A 13,426-nucleotide genomic window follows, 5' to 3' on the forward strand; every position below is an offset into this window, starting at 1 on the left:
GTACTATGCCTCATTAATGCACTGGCAAGCATTCAAAAGCATCTCTCCTCTACTGCCATCGTGCTAGAGGAGTTGCTGTTTCTCCACATCCTTCTTTGTGGCGAGTACCATAGTCGAGGGGAGAGGGGACCTTGATGAAAATTTCCTCCAACATTTTGATGTATGTAAAACACATGTCCAAAAAACTAATACACAGCTCAATGCATTGTGGCAAGTGTATATGCGTGTAACTCCCACCTCTATCACGGCGTGGAACATGTCCCCCGCTGCTGAACTGTCTCCTGCTTGTGTGCAGTCTGCCGCTCTCTCTTATCCTTAGGAAGCCACTGTTGTGACATCTGCATTTTCCAGATTTCTGAACAGACTCATTTTGCACGGTATTCTCTTCATGTCTGACTTCCGTCACCCACCATCTCCCATTATTTACATACACACTTAGCCAGGGCTTTCCACTCTATTTTGAATGTGGCGGGGAGGGGGGAGTTACATCTGTGAGGTTGGATAATTTTCCATGTTATTTATGCATGACCTTTAGAAAAATGGATCCAACCCTGGCTGCATGTGCCTGAGTACTGACATACATGAATTTAATCAAGATCTGTGAGGGGAAGGGGAGTCAGTGTTTTCCCAAAGCATCACCATACGTTTGTAACATGTATCCAGAGTTGAAGAGCACAGATCTCCGAAGCACAGTTTTTTTTAATAATTCATTTAAATTCATTTTATGTGCATTGGTTTGAGGGTGTCAGATCCCCTGGAACTGGAGTTAACGACAGTTGTAAGCTGCCACGTGGGCCCAGGTCCTCTGGAAGAGCAGCTAGTGCTCTTAACCACTGAGCCATCTCTCCAGCCTCCGAGACACAGTGCTTTAGAAAAGAAAACTGTCATGATTTTACTATAGTGGCACACACCTATAATCTCAGCTCTCGGAAAGTAGAGGCAGAAGGATCAAGAGTTCAAAGCCAGCGTAGGCCACAATGTGAGGCACTGCCTCAAAACCAAGAAATCTGCTGGGGCCCTGTGAACATCTGGGAGATATGGAGGAGGGAAGGAGGTTGATGCACTGTGAGGTGCTCCACCTCTGATGTGCCCCAGGATGCCGATACCCAGGAGCAGTCCCGCCATGCAGTCCCAACGCCAAAGGAAGTGAGATTGTGCACGGGAGGGAGTCATCTTCTAGGGAACTGAAAACTATCACAGAAGTGTGTGTCTCACACTATGTAGTAGGTGCTGTGCAAGGGCCTGGGACTGAAATGGGTCTGTGGCAAGTTTACGAATGAAGCTGTCTATCGCGAGTTATTTAATTAGGGTACTGTATGAGACACTGAATAGAAATGGCTTCAGAAGCCAGGGGCAGCTCAGTTAGTAGTGTTACATGAGGGCCTGAGTTTGGGTCCACAGAACAGGTAACAAGCCTGTAACCCTGGTGCTGAGGGAGAGGAGGAGACGGGGATCCCTGGAGCTCCTGGCCAGTCAGCCTAGTCAAAGGGGTGAGCTTCAGATTCAGTGAGAGACTCTATCTACATATAAGGTGGAGGGCAGGTGCTGGAGAGATGGCTCAGACGTTAAGAGAACTGACTGCTGTTCCAGAAGTCCTGAGTTGAGTTCAATTCCCAGCATTTATATGATGGCTCACACCCATCTATAATGAGATCTTGTGACTGGAACACTATATACATAATAAATAAATTTTTTAAAAAATTAAAGAAATTAAAAAAAATAAGGTGGAGGGCAACACCCAGACATCGATCTTGGGCTTCTGTAATTAACCACACATTTACGCATGCCTGCATGTACACATGAACACACATACACGCATGCACACATATATGCACACACAAAGCAGAAGATATAAAACTGGACATGGTGATACACGTCCATAACCCCAGCACTGGGATTATGAGTCTGAGGCCAGTCTGGGCTACATAGTGAGTTCCAGGCCAGTCTAAGCTATACAGCAGGACTCTGCCTAAAGAACTGAAAAGAGGCATGCAGTATGTGGGGGTGTTTCTGTCTTAGCTGACAGTGCAGACATAAGCAGTCCAGGCTTGCATGGAGCTTCGCTGCATCAGAAGCCTAGGCTTCTATTATTTTGCTGTTGCCCGAGCATCTTGTAGGGACTTTTTGTTGTTGTTGTTGTTGTTGTGGTGGTGGTGGTGGTGGTGGTGGTAGTAGTGGTGGTTGTAGCTGGAGTTAGTTGGTTAGTTGGGTTTTGGTTTTCAAGACAGGGTGTCTCTGTGTAGCCCTAGCTGTCCTGGAACTAGACCAGGCTAGCCTCGTGGAACCCAGACACATGGCTGATGACATTTCACTACAACAGCCGCATCTCAGTCAGTAGGCAGGCAGAGACAGCAGTGCACGCTGGGTTCCTTTAAGGCACGCTGCCTTCCTCTTTATATTCTGTTAGCTAAAATGGACATGGATTTATGTAGCCATAACAAAAGCTAGACAAATCTAGCTATTAATTTAGATATTTAGATTGATTTAGTTTTTTTTTTCAAGACAACCCTTGCTCAGTCAAAACTCATGGATTCTGTAAAGACAAAAAGAAAACGAGGGGGACTGGAAAGATGACTCAGAGGTTAAGAGCATTGGCAGCTCTTCCAGAGGTGGGGAGTTTAGTTCCCAGCAACCACATGGAGGCTCACAGTCATCTGTCATGAGATCTGGTGCCCAGCAACTGAATTTTGCTTTTATAGAAACTACAAAGACAAACACCACTGCCACAAAGCCAAGCTTCAAAAGGTCAAGGACCGTCTAACCAATGAGTTAGAAATACGAAATAAGAGGATTAAAGAACTCGAAGATGAAACTGGGAAACTGCAACAAAAGATTGAACTGGTGAGGAAAACAAAAAGCCCAGAGTGCACTGACATCACTGATGGTTAGCCACGGCCCCAGCTTCCATCTTCCAGTGTGATGATTCTCTTTATTTTTAATGCACGTGTATGTGTGTGCACACACCCTTGTGTGTGCATGTCTGTGTGTCCGCGTGTGTGCACACATCTTTGTGTGTGCATGTCTGTGTGTCCGCGTGTGTGCATGTCTGTGTGTCCGCGTGTGTGCACACATCCTTGTGTGTGCATGTCTGTGTGTCCGCGTGTGTGCATGTCTGTGTGTCCACGTGTGTGTATGACTGCATCTATGTCGATGTATGTGAATGATGTCAGGAGACAAGGTCAGGGATCATCTCCCAGAGCATGCATGGAGTTCCTCCTTTCTCTCATTGGCCTGGTATTCACCAAGGAGACTAAAGCCAGCAGCGGCCCAGGGATCCCCATCTCTTTACCACTCATGGCTGGGATTCCAACAATTTTATGTGGGTTCTAGGGATTAAACTCGGGTCTCGTGCTTACAGGGCACTTTACCAACCCAGCTAACCGCACCAGCCTGAATGTAAGGAATCCCCTAAGGACCTGCAAGATTTTTAGGGTTGCCAACTCAAATAGGATATTGAAGAGGTGTCTCATTAGTAATCTGCCATTGTCTCACCTACAAATGGAAATATCCATCTTAGAGTGATGGCTCAGGAGTTAAGAGCACTCGCTGCTTTTACAGTGGATCCAGGTCTGGTTCTCAGAACACTCACGGTGGCTCATAATCATCCAGTTCTAGGGGATCTGGCACCCTCTTCTGGCTCCATCGGGCACCAGTCATGCATATGGTTCGCACACATGTATATGTAGGCAAAGCACACATATACATAAAATAAAAAGAAATCTTTTTTCTAAAAATTAGTCTTTTGGGTGTATATGTGCACAAACTTGGTAAGACGGTGTCCTCCAAATTCATGTCTCTTACGTAGAGTACCAGATGCAAGCTGCCAGTTTGGAAAGCCTGCCTCTGCAGGTGTGGTCAGTTGAAATGAGGTCATCCTAGATGAGAGCGAATTCAAAGTTCAATTGCCTGTGTCTTTGTAAGAGGAGTGGCAGATGCAGAGACAAGGACACATCCCATGGGAAGGAGCATCTCATGAGGACAGAAGTGGAGAGGGAAAGGGGATGTCTATAAAACCAGAGAACATGGAGGATGCCTGGCAACCATGCAACAGGAGGAGGCTTGGAACAGGCTCCCTGTGATGGCTCAGGGTACAGTCCAGCATAGAGCACTTCCCTGACAGGCACAAGGCCCTGGCTTCAATCTCCAATACTGACAGGGAGACCTTCTGGGTCCCTAGAACTAACCCTGGCAACATCTTGATTCACGTGTAGGCCCCTAGCATGGCGATAAAGTCAATTTGCCACATAAAGCCACTAGGTATGTGATAATTTGATTTGTCTAAGGCACGGACAGGAGGCTAAGTTTTTAACCTTCTCTCTCTGCCTAAAAATGAAGGTAACTGAAGGCCGGCTAGATGGCTCAGTGGGTAAAAGCACCTGCTGCCAAGCCTGACAACCTGAATTCAATCCCCAGGCCTCACATGGCGGAAGGAGAGAACTGATTCCTGCTGCTTATACCTAGTCCTCCACATACATGTTGTGGTGCACACCCATACACACCTAATTATTTAAAATAAATTAACAAATTAAAAGAGAACACAGCAAGTTGAGCATGGTGACACAGGCCACAATCCCAGCACTCAAGAGGCTGAGGCAAGACTCTCACCATAGAGTATATCAAAACAACAACAACAAAATATCTACAAAGCTGATGGAAATAAATCCAGGGGCAAGAACATGGAAAGCAGCTGCACTTACTGGTGGTTTGATACCTATTGGGATTAAAATACAGGAAAGACACTGTTGCTTGCTAGAAATTGGCTGTCACAGTATTTCTTTATTGTTTGTTTTGTTTTTCGAGACAGGATTTCTCTGTGTAGCCCTGACTGTCCTGGAACTCCCTTTATAGACCAGGCTGTCTTGGTCTGGGACTCTCAGAGATCCGCCTGCCTCTGCCTCCCAAGTACTGGGATTGAAGGTGTGCACCGCCACCGCCCAGCCCACCATGGTATTTCTCTAATTGAGAATGCATATATTCCCTAAGTAAACACCACCAACAGGAGGGCATCTAGTATAAGTAAGCATGTTGGCAGCAGACGGGTGCCAACAGATTTGGGGCCAGAAAGAGAGAAAGCAAGAGTTCCTGTTAAGACATGGGAACAGGGGCTGGGAGATGGCTCAGAGGTTAAGAGCACTGACTGTTCTTCTGGAGGTCCTGAGTTCAATTCCCAGCAACCTCATGGTGGAGATGTGGTGCCCAGAACACTTTATACATAATACATGAATCAAAAATAAAAAGCCATGGGAACAGACTGAAGTCTTTCATGTGTATGTTGTTGTCCCCTGTGCTCATCCCCAGGAGAAGGAGTTCCAGGGTCAGATCATGACCCAAAATGGCATCCTCCTCCTGGAAAAGAGGAAGCTGCTAGAACAAGTAACAAATCAAGAAGAACTGATCTGCAGCAATAAGTCCACAGTCTCTGCAATCCAGAGCAAGTAGGTGCAGCGGACACAGGTGCTTCTGGGGACTGTGGGGAGGGGGCGTCTGCGAGTCTATTCTGCTGACTTCTGCTTCCAGGTGTCTGAGCAAGTGACAGGTACCGCGGCATTAAAGACGGTGTCGGGGTGGGGGGAGTCTGTATAACAGTGGTAAAGCACATGCTTAGCATGCATGGGGCCCTGTGTGCGATCCCTGCACAGAAAAAAGGGGAGGGAGGAAGCGAAAGAGAGAGGGAGGGGGAAAGGGAAAGAGAGAGGGAGCAAGGAAGACGTTTCTAGCTATGCCTCTGATTTATGCCATGTTTAGGGCCTTTTTACTGGATAAAGAAAACCAGCAACTGCAGGAAAACTGCCTCCGGCTCATGCAGCAAATCAGTCTCCTAGAACGCATTATAAGGAGCATCCAGATTCGCAGAGCGGAAGTAAGATGTGCACTTTGTACTGGGTCCTGACTCTAAGGTTTGGTTCGCGGGTTCACCCTGCCCTCTCTTGGCTTCCTCTAGAACCATAGCCTGTTCCAGGCCACACAGTGAGCTGTGACAGAGGCTTCTCGAGAAGACATGGAGTGGCAAACCTGTGACTGTTCTTGGTGACCCCTGCTCATCCCTGGGTCAATTTTGATTAACACTTTTACCCTGTGTGATTCCCAAAGACATCTGTGTATGCCTCTGAACATCTTTCTTAACGTGCTACATTGTCATTACCTTTTCTCTTCTCTAGATCAATAACTCAGCAGTGAGGTCCCAGAGGGCAAGGACTATAGCTCATACATGACCATATCTGAGGACAGGCATAGCTCATACATGACCATATCCAAGGACAGAGGACAGACATAGCTCATACATGACCATATCTGAGGACAGGCATAGCTCATACATGACCATATCTGTGGACAGATATAGATCATACTTATCCGTATCTGCAGACAGACACAATAGAATGCTTTAGAATGAATGGATGCTGTTTTCCCAGATATCCCTCCTTCTGAACAAGCCTGTTGACAGTGTATTAGTCTAACCCTGTTTAGAAAGAAAGAAAAACAAATTTGAGGCTCAGAAAGGTCCAGTGAAGCCAGTTTAGTCTACTAATGAGTCAAGACTAAGGAGGACAACCAAGTCAGAGAAAAACATGTTCAAATTAAAACAGATGAATAGCCAAGGAGAACTGAGGAGATGGGTATAGGCTCAGTCGAGGTCCCGCGTCTGACTGGTGAAGACGGAGGGAGTTCAGTAAGCAGAACTGATGCTGTATCCAGGGTAGAGGCTGCTTCCTCCCTTCCATGTGTGCATCCCCTGCAAGGCATCCCCTTTGGAAGATGCTTCTCCACAGATTTGGTGACTGTGGAGTTGCCACAATCGCTATAAGTTCTGTATCTTGTTTATTCTCACAAAGGTGGCTATTTCTAAGCTACACGAGGTGTTTGTTTTCTAGTCGTCATCCAAAGCAAAACTGATAGGACCTGGTTGCCAATAGTTTTTCTATTTGCTGGAATGAGTTTTTTCTCAACTTTCTACATAGTCATTCATCAACCATTAGCTCCAGCAACTCGGCCAAGTCCTGGACTACAAAGAGAGTCTTAAGACTTCCTTAAGTCTTGACTTCAGAACAGAAAGGCGCGCGGGCGCGCGCGCGCGCGCGCACACACACACACACACACACACACACGAATAAATATGATAGGATTACCAATTGGAGCTAAAAGACTACATGGAGGCTGGGCATTGTGGCTCATGTCTGTAATCCCAGCACAGAGAAGTCTGAAGCAGGAGGGTTAGAAGTTCAAGACTAGCTTCTGCTATTTAATGATTTCAAGGCCAATCTGGGGTACATAAGACTCTCTCAACCGAGGGAAAAACACAAACAAGAGCAACAACGGCATACACACATTCAACAACAACAAAAACCAACAAAGCTTGATTGATAGGGTGGCTTTAGCCTAAAGACCTAAGCGTTCCCTGGTACCCCCAGGTCAAAGAAGAGAGTCAAGTCCTCCGACCCCCACATGCACACAAATTAATTAATAAAATTAATTAAAATATAATTAAATTTCTTAAAAAACAGAGTGGGCTGACCATGTATAGGATATACACACGCACACATATACACACACACATACCCACAGGCACTAAATGAAATAAAAAAGTAAAAAACAGAGCTGGGCTGAGAATGTAGCTTGGTTGGTAGAGTGACAGCCTAGCATACACAAAGTCCTATCTTAAAACAAAGCAAACAAACAAACAAACAAAAAAACCCAGACGTGGTGCACACCCTTAATTCCAGCAATCCAGAGGCGGAGGCAGGCAGATCTGTGTGAGCTTAAAGCTGGCCTGATCTCTCTACACAGCCTAGGAAATTCTAGGACAGCCAGGACTAAACAGTGAAACCCTATCAAAACAAAACAAAGCAAAAAGCAACAAAAAAATAAAAACAGGCCAGGCGGTGGTGGCACATGCCTTTAATCCCAATACTCGGGAGGCAGAGGCAGGTGGATCTCTGTGAGTTTGAGGCCAGCCTGGTGTACAAGAGCTAGTTCCAGGACAGGCTCCAAAGCTACAGAGAAACCCTGTCTCAAAAAACCAAAAAATAGGGCTGGAGAGATGGCTCAGTGGTTAAGAGCATTGCCTGCTCTTCCAAAGGTCCTGAGTTCAATTCCCAGCAACCACATGGTGGCTCACAACCATCTGAAATGAGATCTGATGCCCTTTTCTGGCCTGCAGGCAGACACACAAACAGAATATTGTATACATAATAAATAAATATTTAAAAAAAACCAAAAAATAAAATAAATAAAAAATGAAAACAGTAGGGCTGGGTACAGGCTCAGTTTGTAAAGTGTCTGCTATGTGAATGTGAGGATTTAAAGAAGTTAAAAAAACAAGGTTAGTAAATTTAGAGACTTTCCCACAACTATGGACTTTGATAGATTAGGTCTCTGTTTTTTGTCTTGGCAGGTGGTGCTGTCTATTGCTGAGTTTTATGACCTGAATAATATTTCCATCAAGGGGTCGGTTGTGCTAAGGTCTGGGGGACTACTAATATCTAGGGCCCTGTTACAACCCCAGCAAGGACTCAGCAACAGACCAAAGTATGGGTATCACCAATGAGTTTGTTAGGGTTACTTACAGGAATATGGGTGAGGGGTCACTTACAGGAGCAGAAATGACACAAGGACAGCTGCATCACCAAAGCCCACCCGCACACAGGTGACAGCTCACTGAAGCTGGAAACCTAGAGCTTACTGCACAACCTGCAGGCAGTTGAACAGGATGGAGAGTCCTTCCAGGCAGCCCGGGTGGTCTGATTGTGTTTCTTCCCAGTCTTTACAGTGTATCCGCTTGGAGATGGAGGGGTCTAGGGAGTTTATCAGCTTTATAGTGTATCAGCTTGGAGATGGAGGGGTCTAGTGAATCTGGGTCAGTTTCAGGGATTTCCTGACGCTTTTGAATTGTTGGACAGTGGTAGCACACACCTTTAATAATCCCAGCATTTGGGAGGCAGAAACAGGCCAGCCTGGTCTTCAGAGTGAGTTCCAGGAGAGGCTCCAAAGCTGTCTTGAAAAACAAAACAAAGCAAACAAAATTCTGAATCATAAGGAGCAGCATCCCTCAAAGATGCTTTAGTTTTAGTTCTTGCAAATACATATATATATATATATATATATACATACATATACATATATGTGTGTATATGTATATATAAGCATATCATCCCCCTCAGAATTGCTGGGAATTTCTTGGTCTATATCAAAAGTTAAACTGTGGTTCAGATCAGGGGAAACAGTAAACCCTGTGAAGTTTGGTCTGTGTTCGCCTCTGTTTTTATTTTGTCATATTATTATTGTCATTATTGGTTCTATTGGTTTGGAGGAGGCCTGTAGAGTGCCCTACTCTGTAGCCCTGGGTGAACTGGAACACACTCTATAGCCCAGGTTAACCTCAAACTCACGTTTGCCTCAGTCTCTTGAGTGCTGAGATTACAGGCATGAGCCACCATGGCCAGATTTTATCATTTTTCCTGGGAAGGACCATTTTATTTTTAAAGTCATAAAGCTCAAAAAAAGATGAGGCCATGTATGACAGACACACAATTAACACGAGTCTCAGGAGCGAAAGCTGAAAGTTCTTTCTAGCCGGGCGGTGGTGGCGCACGCCTTTAATCCCAGCACTCGGGAGGCAGAGGCAGGCGGATCTCTGGGAGTTCGAGGCCAGCCTGGTCTACAAGAAAGAAAGTTCTTTCTAAGATCAGGATCAAGATGAGGCATTTTTGCTCTAACCATTTCTGTTCAGTGCACTTCTGGAAGTCCTGGATGGGGTCACTTGACAAAGAGGTTTCCAAATAGGAAAGGAAGAAGTAAAACTGTCACTGTTGGCTGGTGATATGATCTCACATACAGAAAATCATAACTGCCCCGTACTCCCTCTAAAACTCCAGTAGAACAAGAAAAGAAGACAGTCAAGTTACAGGATCACAAACAACCAAGCGCCTCAGTTCACTAACAGTGACTCACATGAGAAAGAAATAAGCCAGCAAGACAGCTCACTGAGTGAAAATGCTCGCTGGACAGCCTGACCACCGAGTTCCATCCCTAGAATGGTGGAAGGAAGAACCAGCTCCCACAAGATGTTTTCTGGTCTCTGCACTCAGACAGACAAACAAACAAATAAATGTGATGGGGAAAGAAAGAAATCAGGAAAGAGACAAGTGTGGAATGCTTGTCTGGGATACTCAGCATCCTAGTCAATCGCTACTGCCTCTCCCCTCAAAAGTTTGGGCTGGGGCTGTAGTTCAGTTGTTAGAACACTTGTTTAGTATGCACTTGGCTCTTGGTTTGCTCCTAGCAACGTGTGTGTGTGTGTGTGTGTGTGTGTGTGTGTGTGTGTGGTGGGAGAGAAAGAGAGAGAGAGAGAAGATAGTGGAACAGGGAGCGAAGAAAGTGAATAAAGGAGAGGAGAGAGGGGGGAAGAGAAGAGGGCAGGAAGGGGAGAGAGGCAAGAGCTATGGGAAGGCATTGGAAGGGGGAGGGCAGCTATTCATTCTCTACCCTTTTATTCTTATATTGCTTGTAGTATGTTGTATGGTTTAAGACTAAATAGGGCCGGAGCATTGCTCAGTGGTTAAGAGTAACTGTTGTTCCTGCAGAGTTACCTGGGTTTACTTCCCTGCACCCACATCAAGTGGCTCCCAGCCACTGGTACCTCCAGCTCCAGGGGATCTAATACACATACACACATACATTCACATACTCACATACAAAACAAAAATAATAAATATTTTATGATTTTTTTTTCTTTTAGGAAACGATAATCAGTGACAATGCTGCTTTTGAAATACTCAGAAAGATACTACCTTTGCAGAACTCCAGGTGAGTCAGTGCATCAGACAGCCATGATCTGCACACCTGGCTCCTCACCGGTTCAGTGCCTGGCTTGAGAAAACACAGCTTTGGGGTTTTTCCTGCATTTAGCGTTTGAATCTGCTCCCAGCCCCCGATCTCCTCGCCCCCTTTCTAGTCCTACAGAATGCGGATCTCAGGCAGAGGGTAATTCCTGAGCATGGGCTTCCAGAAGCCTTTGTTTTGTTGTTTTATTTGATCCCGACAGCCATGGAATGCTGTCCCTATCAATGCCATAGGCCCGTAGCCCTGCACATCTGCCAGGAAGTTCTGTGCATGTTTATGTCATCACACGTGGCCTTTCTCAGTTTCTCAGGAACAGGTTTGATATTGTCAGCTGAAAATCTCCAGGAGACTGAACTACATAAATCAGAAGGAACAACAGCAATCCCCAAGTCCCCTGAACCTCTTTCATGTTCACAGAATTCTGAAAGTGGATATATAAATGTGACTTCTCTAAAAGGGACATACAACATGCAAGGGGACCAAAAGCTGGGACTGTGACATCACTGCTGTCTAAAACAATGCTAACTGAACCTAGTAACTCAGACCATGGATGGAAAGACGCAAACTGACCTGGAGAGGTCTCACAGAACACCCTGGAAGGCAGCAAGGAGTCTCCAAAATCACTGACTAAACAGTCATTAAAAGCTTTCTAAAGATGGAGTTGTTGTTTGTTTGATAGACCCATTAATAATGATTTTTTTTGTTTTATTTTCTGTGTACTGATGTTTGTCTGCATGTGTCTGTCTACTACATGCATGAACGGCCAGAAAGGGCATTGGTTCCCCTGAGACTGGAGTTGCAGACAGCTGTGAACTGTCATGTGGGTGCTGCGAATTGAACCCCAGCCCTCTGCAAGAACAAGCGTTCAAAACCACTGTAACATCTCTCCAGCCCTACGAAACTCATTTTTAAAAATAACTTTAATAGGGCTGGAGCAATGACTCAGAGGTTAAGAGTGCTGATTGTACTTCCAGGGGTCCTGAGTTCAATTCCCAGCAACCACATGGTGACTCACAACCATTAATAATGAGACATGGGGTCCTCTTCTGGCCTGCATGGATAAGTGCAGAGAGAACTTTGTATACATAATAAATTTAAAAAACTTATTTAAAAAAATAACTTTAATAATCCTCCACCAGACAAGATTAATGTCTATTAAGCATGGCAGGGGAGGGACTAGCACTAGTGAGTAAATTCACTGTTTAGACCATACCAAAGTAAAGCTTACTACTTTACAAGAGGCAGTGGGGTGGACACTAAGAGAAACACACTTGTTGTAACGGCATAGACGAATGCAGACAGATTGTAAAAATATATATACAGCTTTAATGGCGAAATAGACTTACAGAACCACCATTCCTGGGAGACCAGGAAAGCAGAAGAGATGGGAGCACGCTTGCCAAATTTATAGGCAAACATTAGCCCGAGGCGAACACGCCCCCAAGGGGCGGGACTTATCCCTACAACTTGTAACTTAACCATTCTTATCAAAACACATTTCATTTTGGAGTTAATCGCTTATTGTCCTTTTTCAAATACATTTTTGTTTGGGGGCTTTTGAGACGTCATCTCCTGTGGCCCAGCTGAGCCTCGAATTTGATGGGCCAGAAGATGACCCTGAACTCCTACTCTTCCTCCCTCTACCTCCCAAATACCAGGATTGCAAGCACACTCTACCACACCCTGCTAATACATGGATTTTTATTTTAAGTTTTCATTAGATCTTCGAGAACTCCATCTAGTGTCTTTTGAGTATAATCAACCCCTCTCCCAATTTCTCCCAGAGCCACACCCCTACCCTATGTACCCAACTCGATGTTTTTGGTTTTTTTTTTAGACCAGGCCGGCCTCGAACTCACAGAGATCTGCCTGCCTCTGCCTCCTGAGTGCTGGGATTAAAGGCGCGAAGGTACGTGCCACCACCGCCCGGCCTTGATTTTTTTTTTTTTTTTGGTTTTTCGAGACAGGGTTTCTCTGTGGCTTTGGAGCCTGTCCTGAAACTAGCTCTGTAGACCAGGCTGGCCTCGAACTCACAGAGATCCGCTTGCCTCTGCCTCCTAAGGGCTGGGATTAAAGGCACGTGCCACCCCCGCCCAGCCAATGTTCTTTTTTTTTTTCTAAAATATTTAGAAATTATTATTATGTATACAATATTCTGTCTGTCTGCAGGCCAGAAGAGGGCACCAGACCTCATTACAGATGGTTGTGAGCCACCATGTGGTTGCTGGGAATTGAACTCAGGACCTTTGGAAGAGCAGGCAATGCTCTTAACCACTGAGCCATCTCTCCAGCTCCCAATGTTCTTTTTTTAAAGCTCATCAAGACCAGTTTTTGCTGCTCATATGGTCTTGGCTGTGTGGCCTTCCAATGAAGCATGGACGACTTAGCAGTTGCTAAGACTTATTAAAGAAAACTGATTCCTCCCTCTCCCAGCAGCTATTGATTGACAATAGTTCCTTGAAATAAGTATTTTTAAAAACAGCCATTATCATATTATACATTCATTTTAATACAGTGTGTGTGTGTGTATGTCCATGTAGAGGTGAGGATTCAACACTGAATACCTTCCTCCATCTCTGCAGTTTTTACA

General features: G+C 45.3%; 1 protein-coding gene across 8 annotated transcripts in view; it reads left to right on the forward strand.

Annotated features, from left to right (window-relative positions):
• Ccdc30 (coiled-coil domain containing 30) overlaps positions 1–11,495 on the forward strand; it is an 82,074-nt gene extending 70,579 nt beyond the window's left edge. For 7 of the 8 annotated variants that reach the window (XM_041652215.1, XM_041652220.1, XM_041652217.1 and 4 more), the window contains 5 exons: positions 2,700–2,841; positions 5,299–5,435; positions 5,746–5,860; positions 10,733–10,800; positions 11,139–11,495. In XM_041652215.1, the coding sequence (XP_041508149.1) occupies positions 2,700–2,841; positions 5,299–5,435; positions 5,746–5,860; positions 10,733–10,800; positions 11,139–11,334 (658 nt within the window). In that variant the 3' untranslated portion in view covers positions 11,335–11,495. The remainder of the gene's footprint in view (positions 1–2,699; positions 2,842–5,298; positions 5,436–5,745; positions 5,861–10,732; positions 10,801–11,138) is intronic. The other variant, XM_041652218.1, reaches the window with a different exon arrangement.
• Positions 11,496–13,426: the final 1,931 nt, after the last annotated feature.

Source organism: Microtus oregoni, unplaced genomic scaffold (assembly GCF_018167655.1).
Source record: "Microtus oregoni isolate MIOR12 unplaced genomic scaffold, Mior012 000005F_ref0000423, whole genome shotgun sequence".
Lineage (NCBI taxonomy): Eukaryota > Metazoa > Chordata > Mammalia > Rodentia > Cricetidae > Microtus > Microtus oregoni.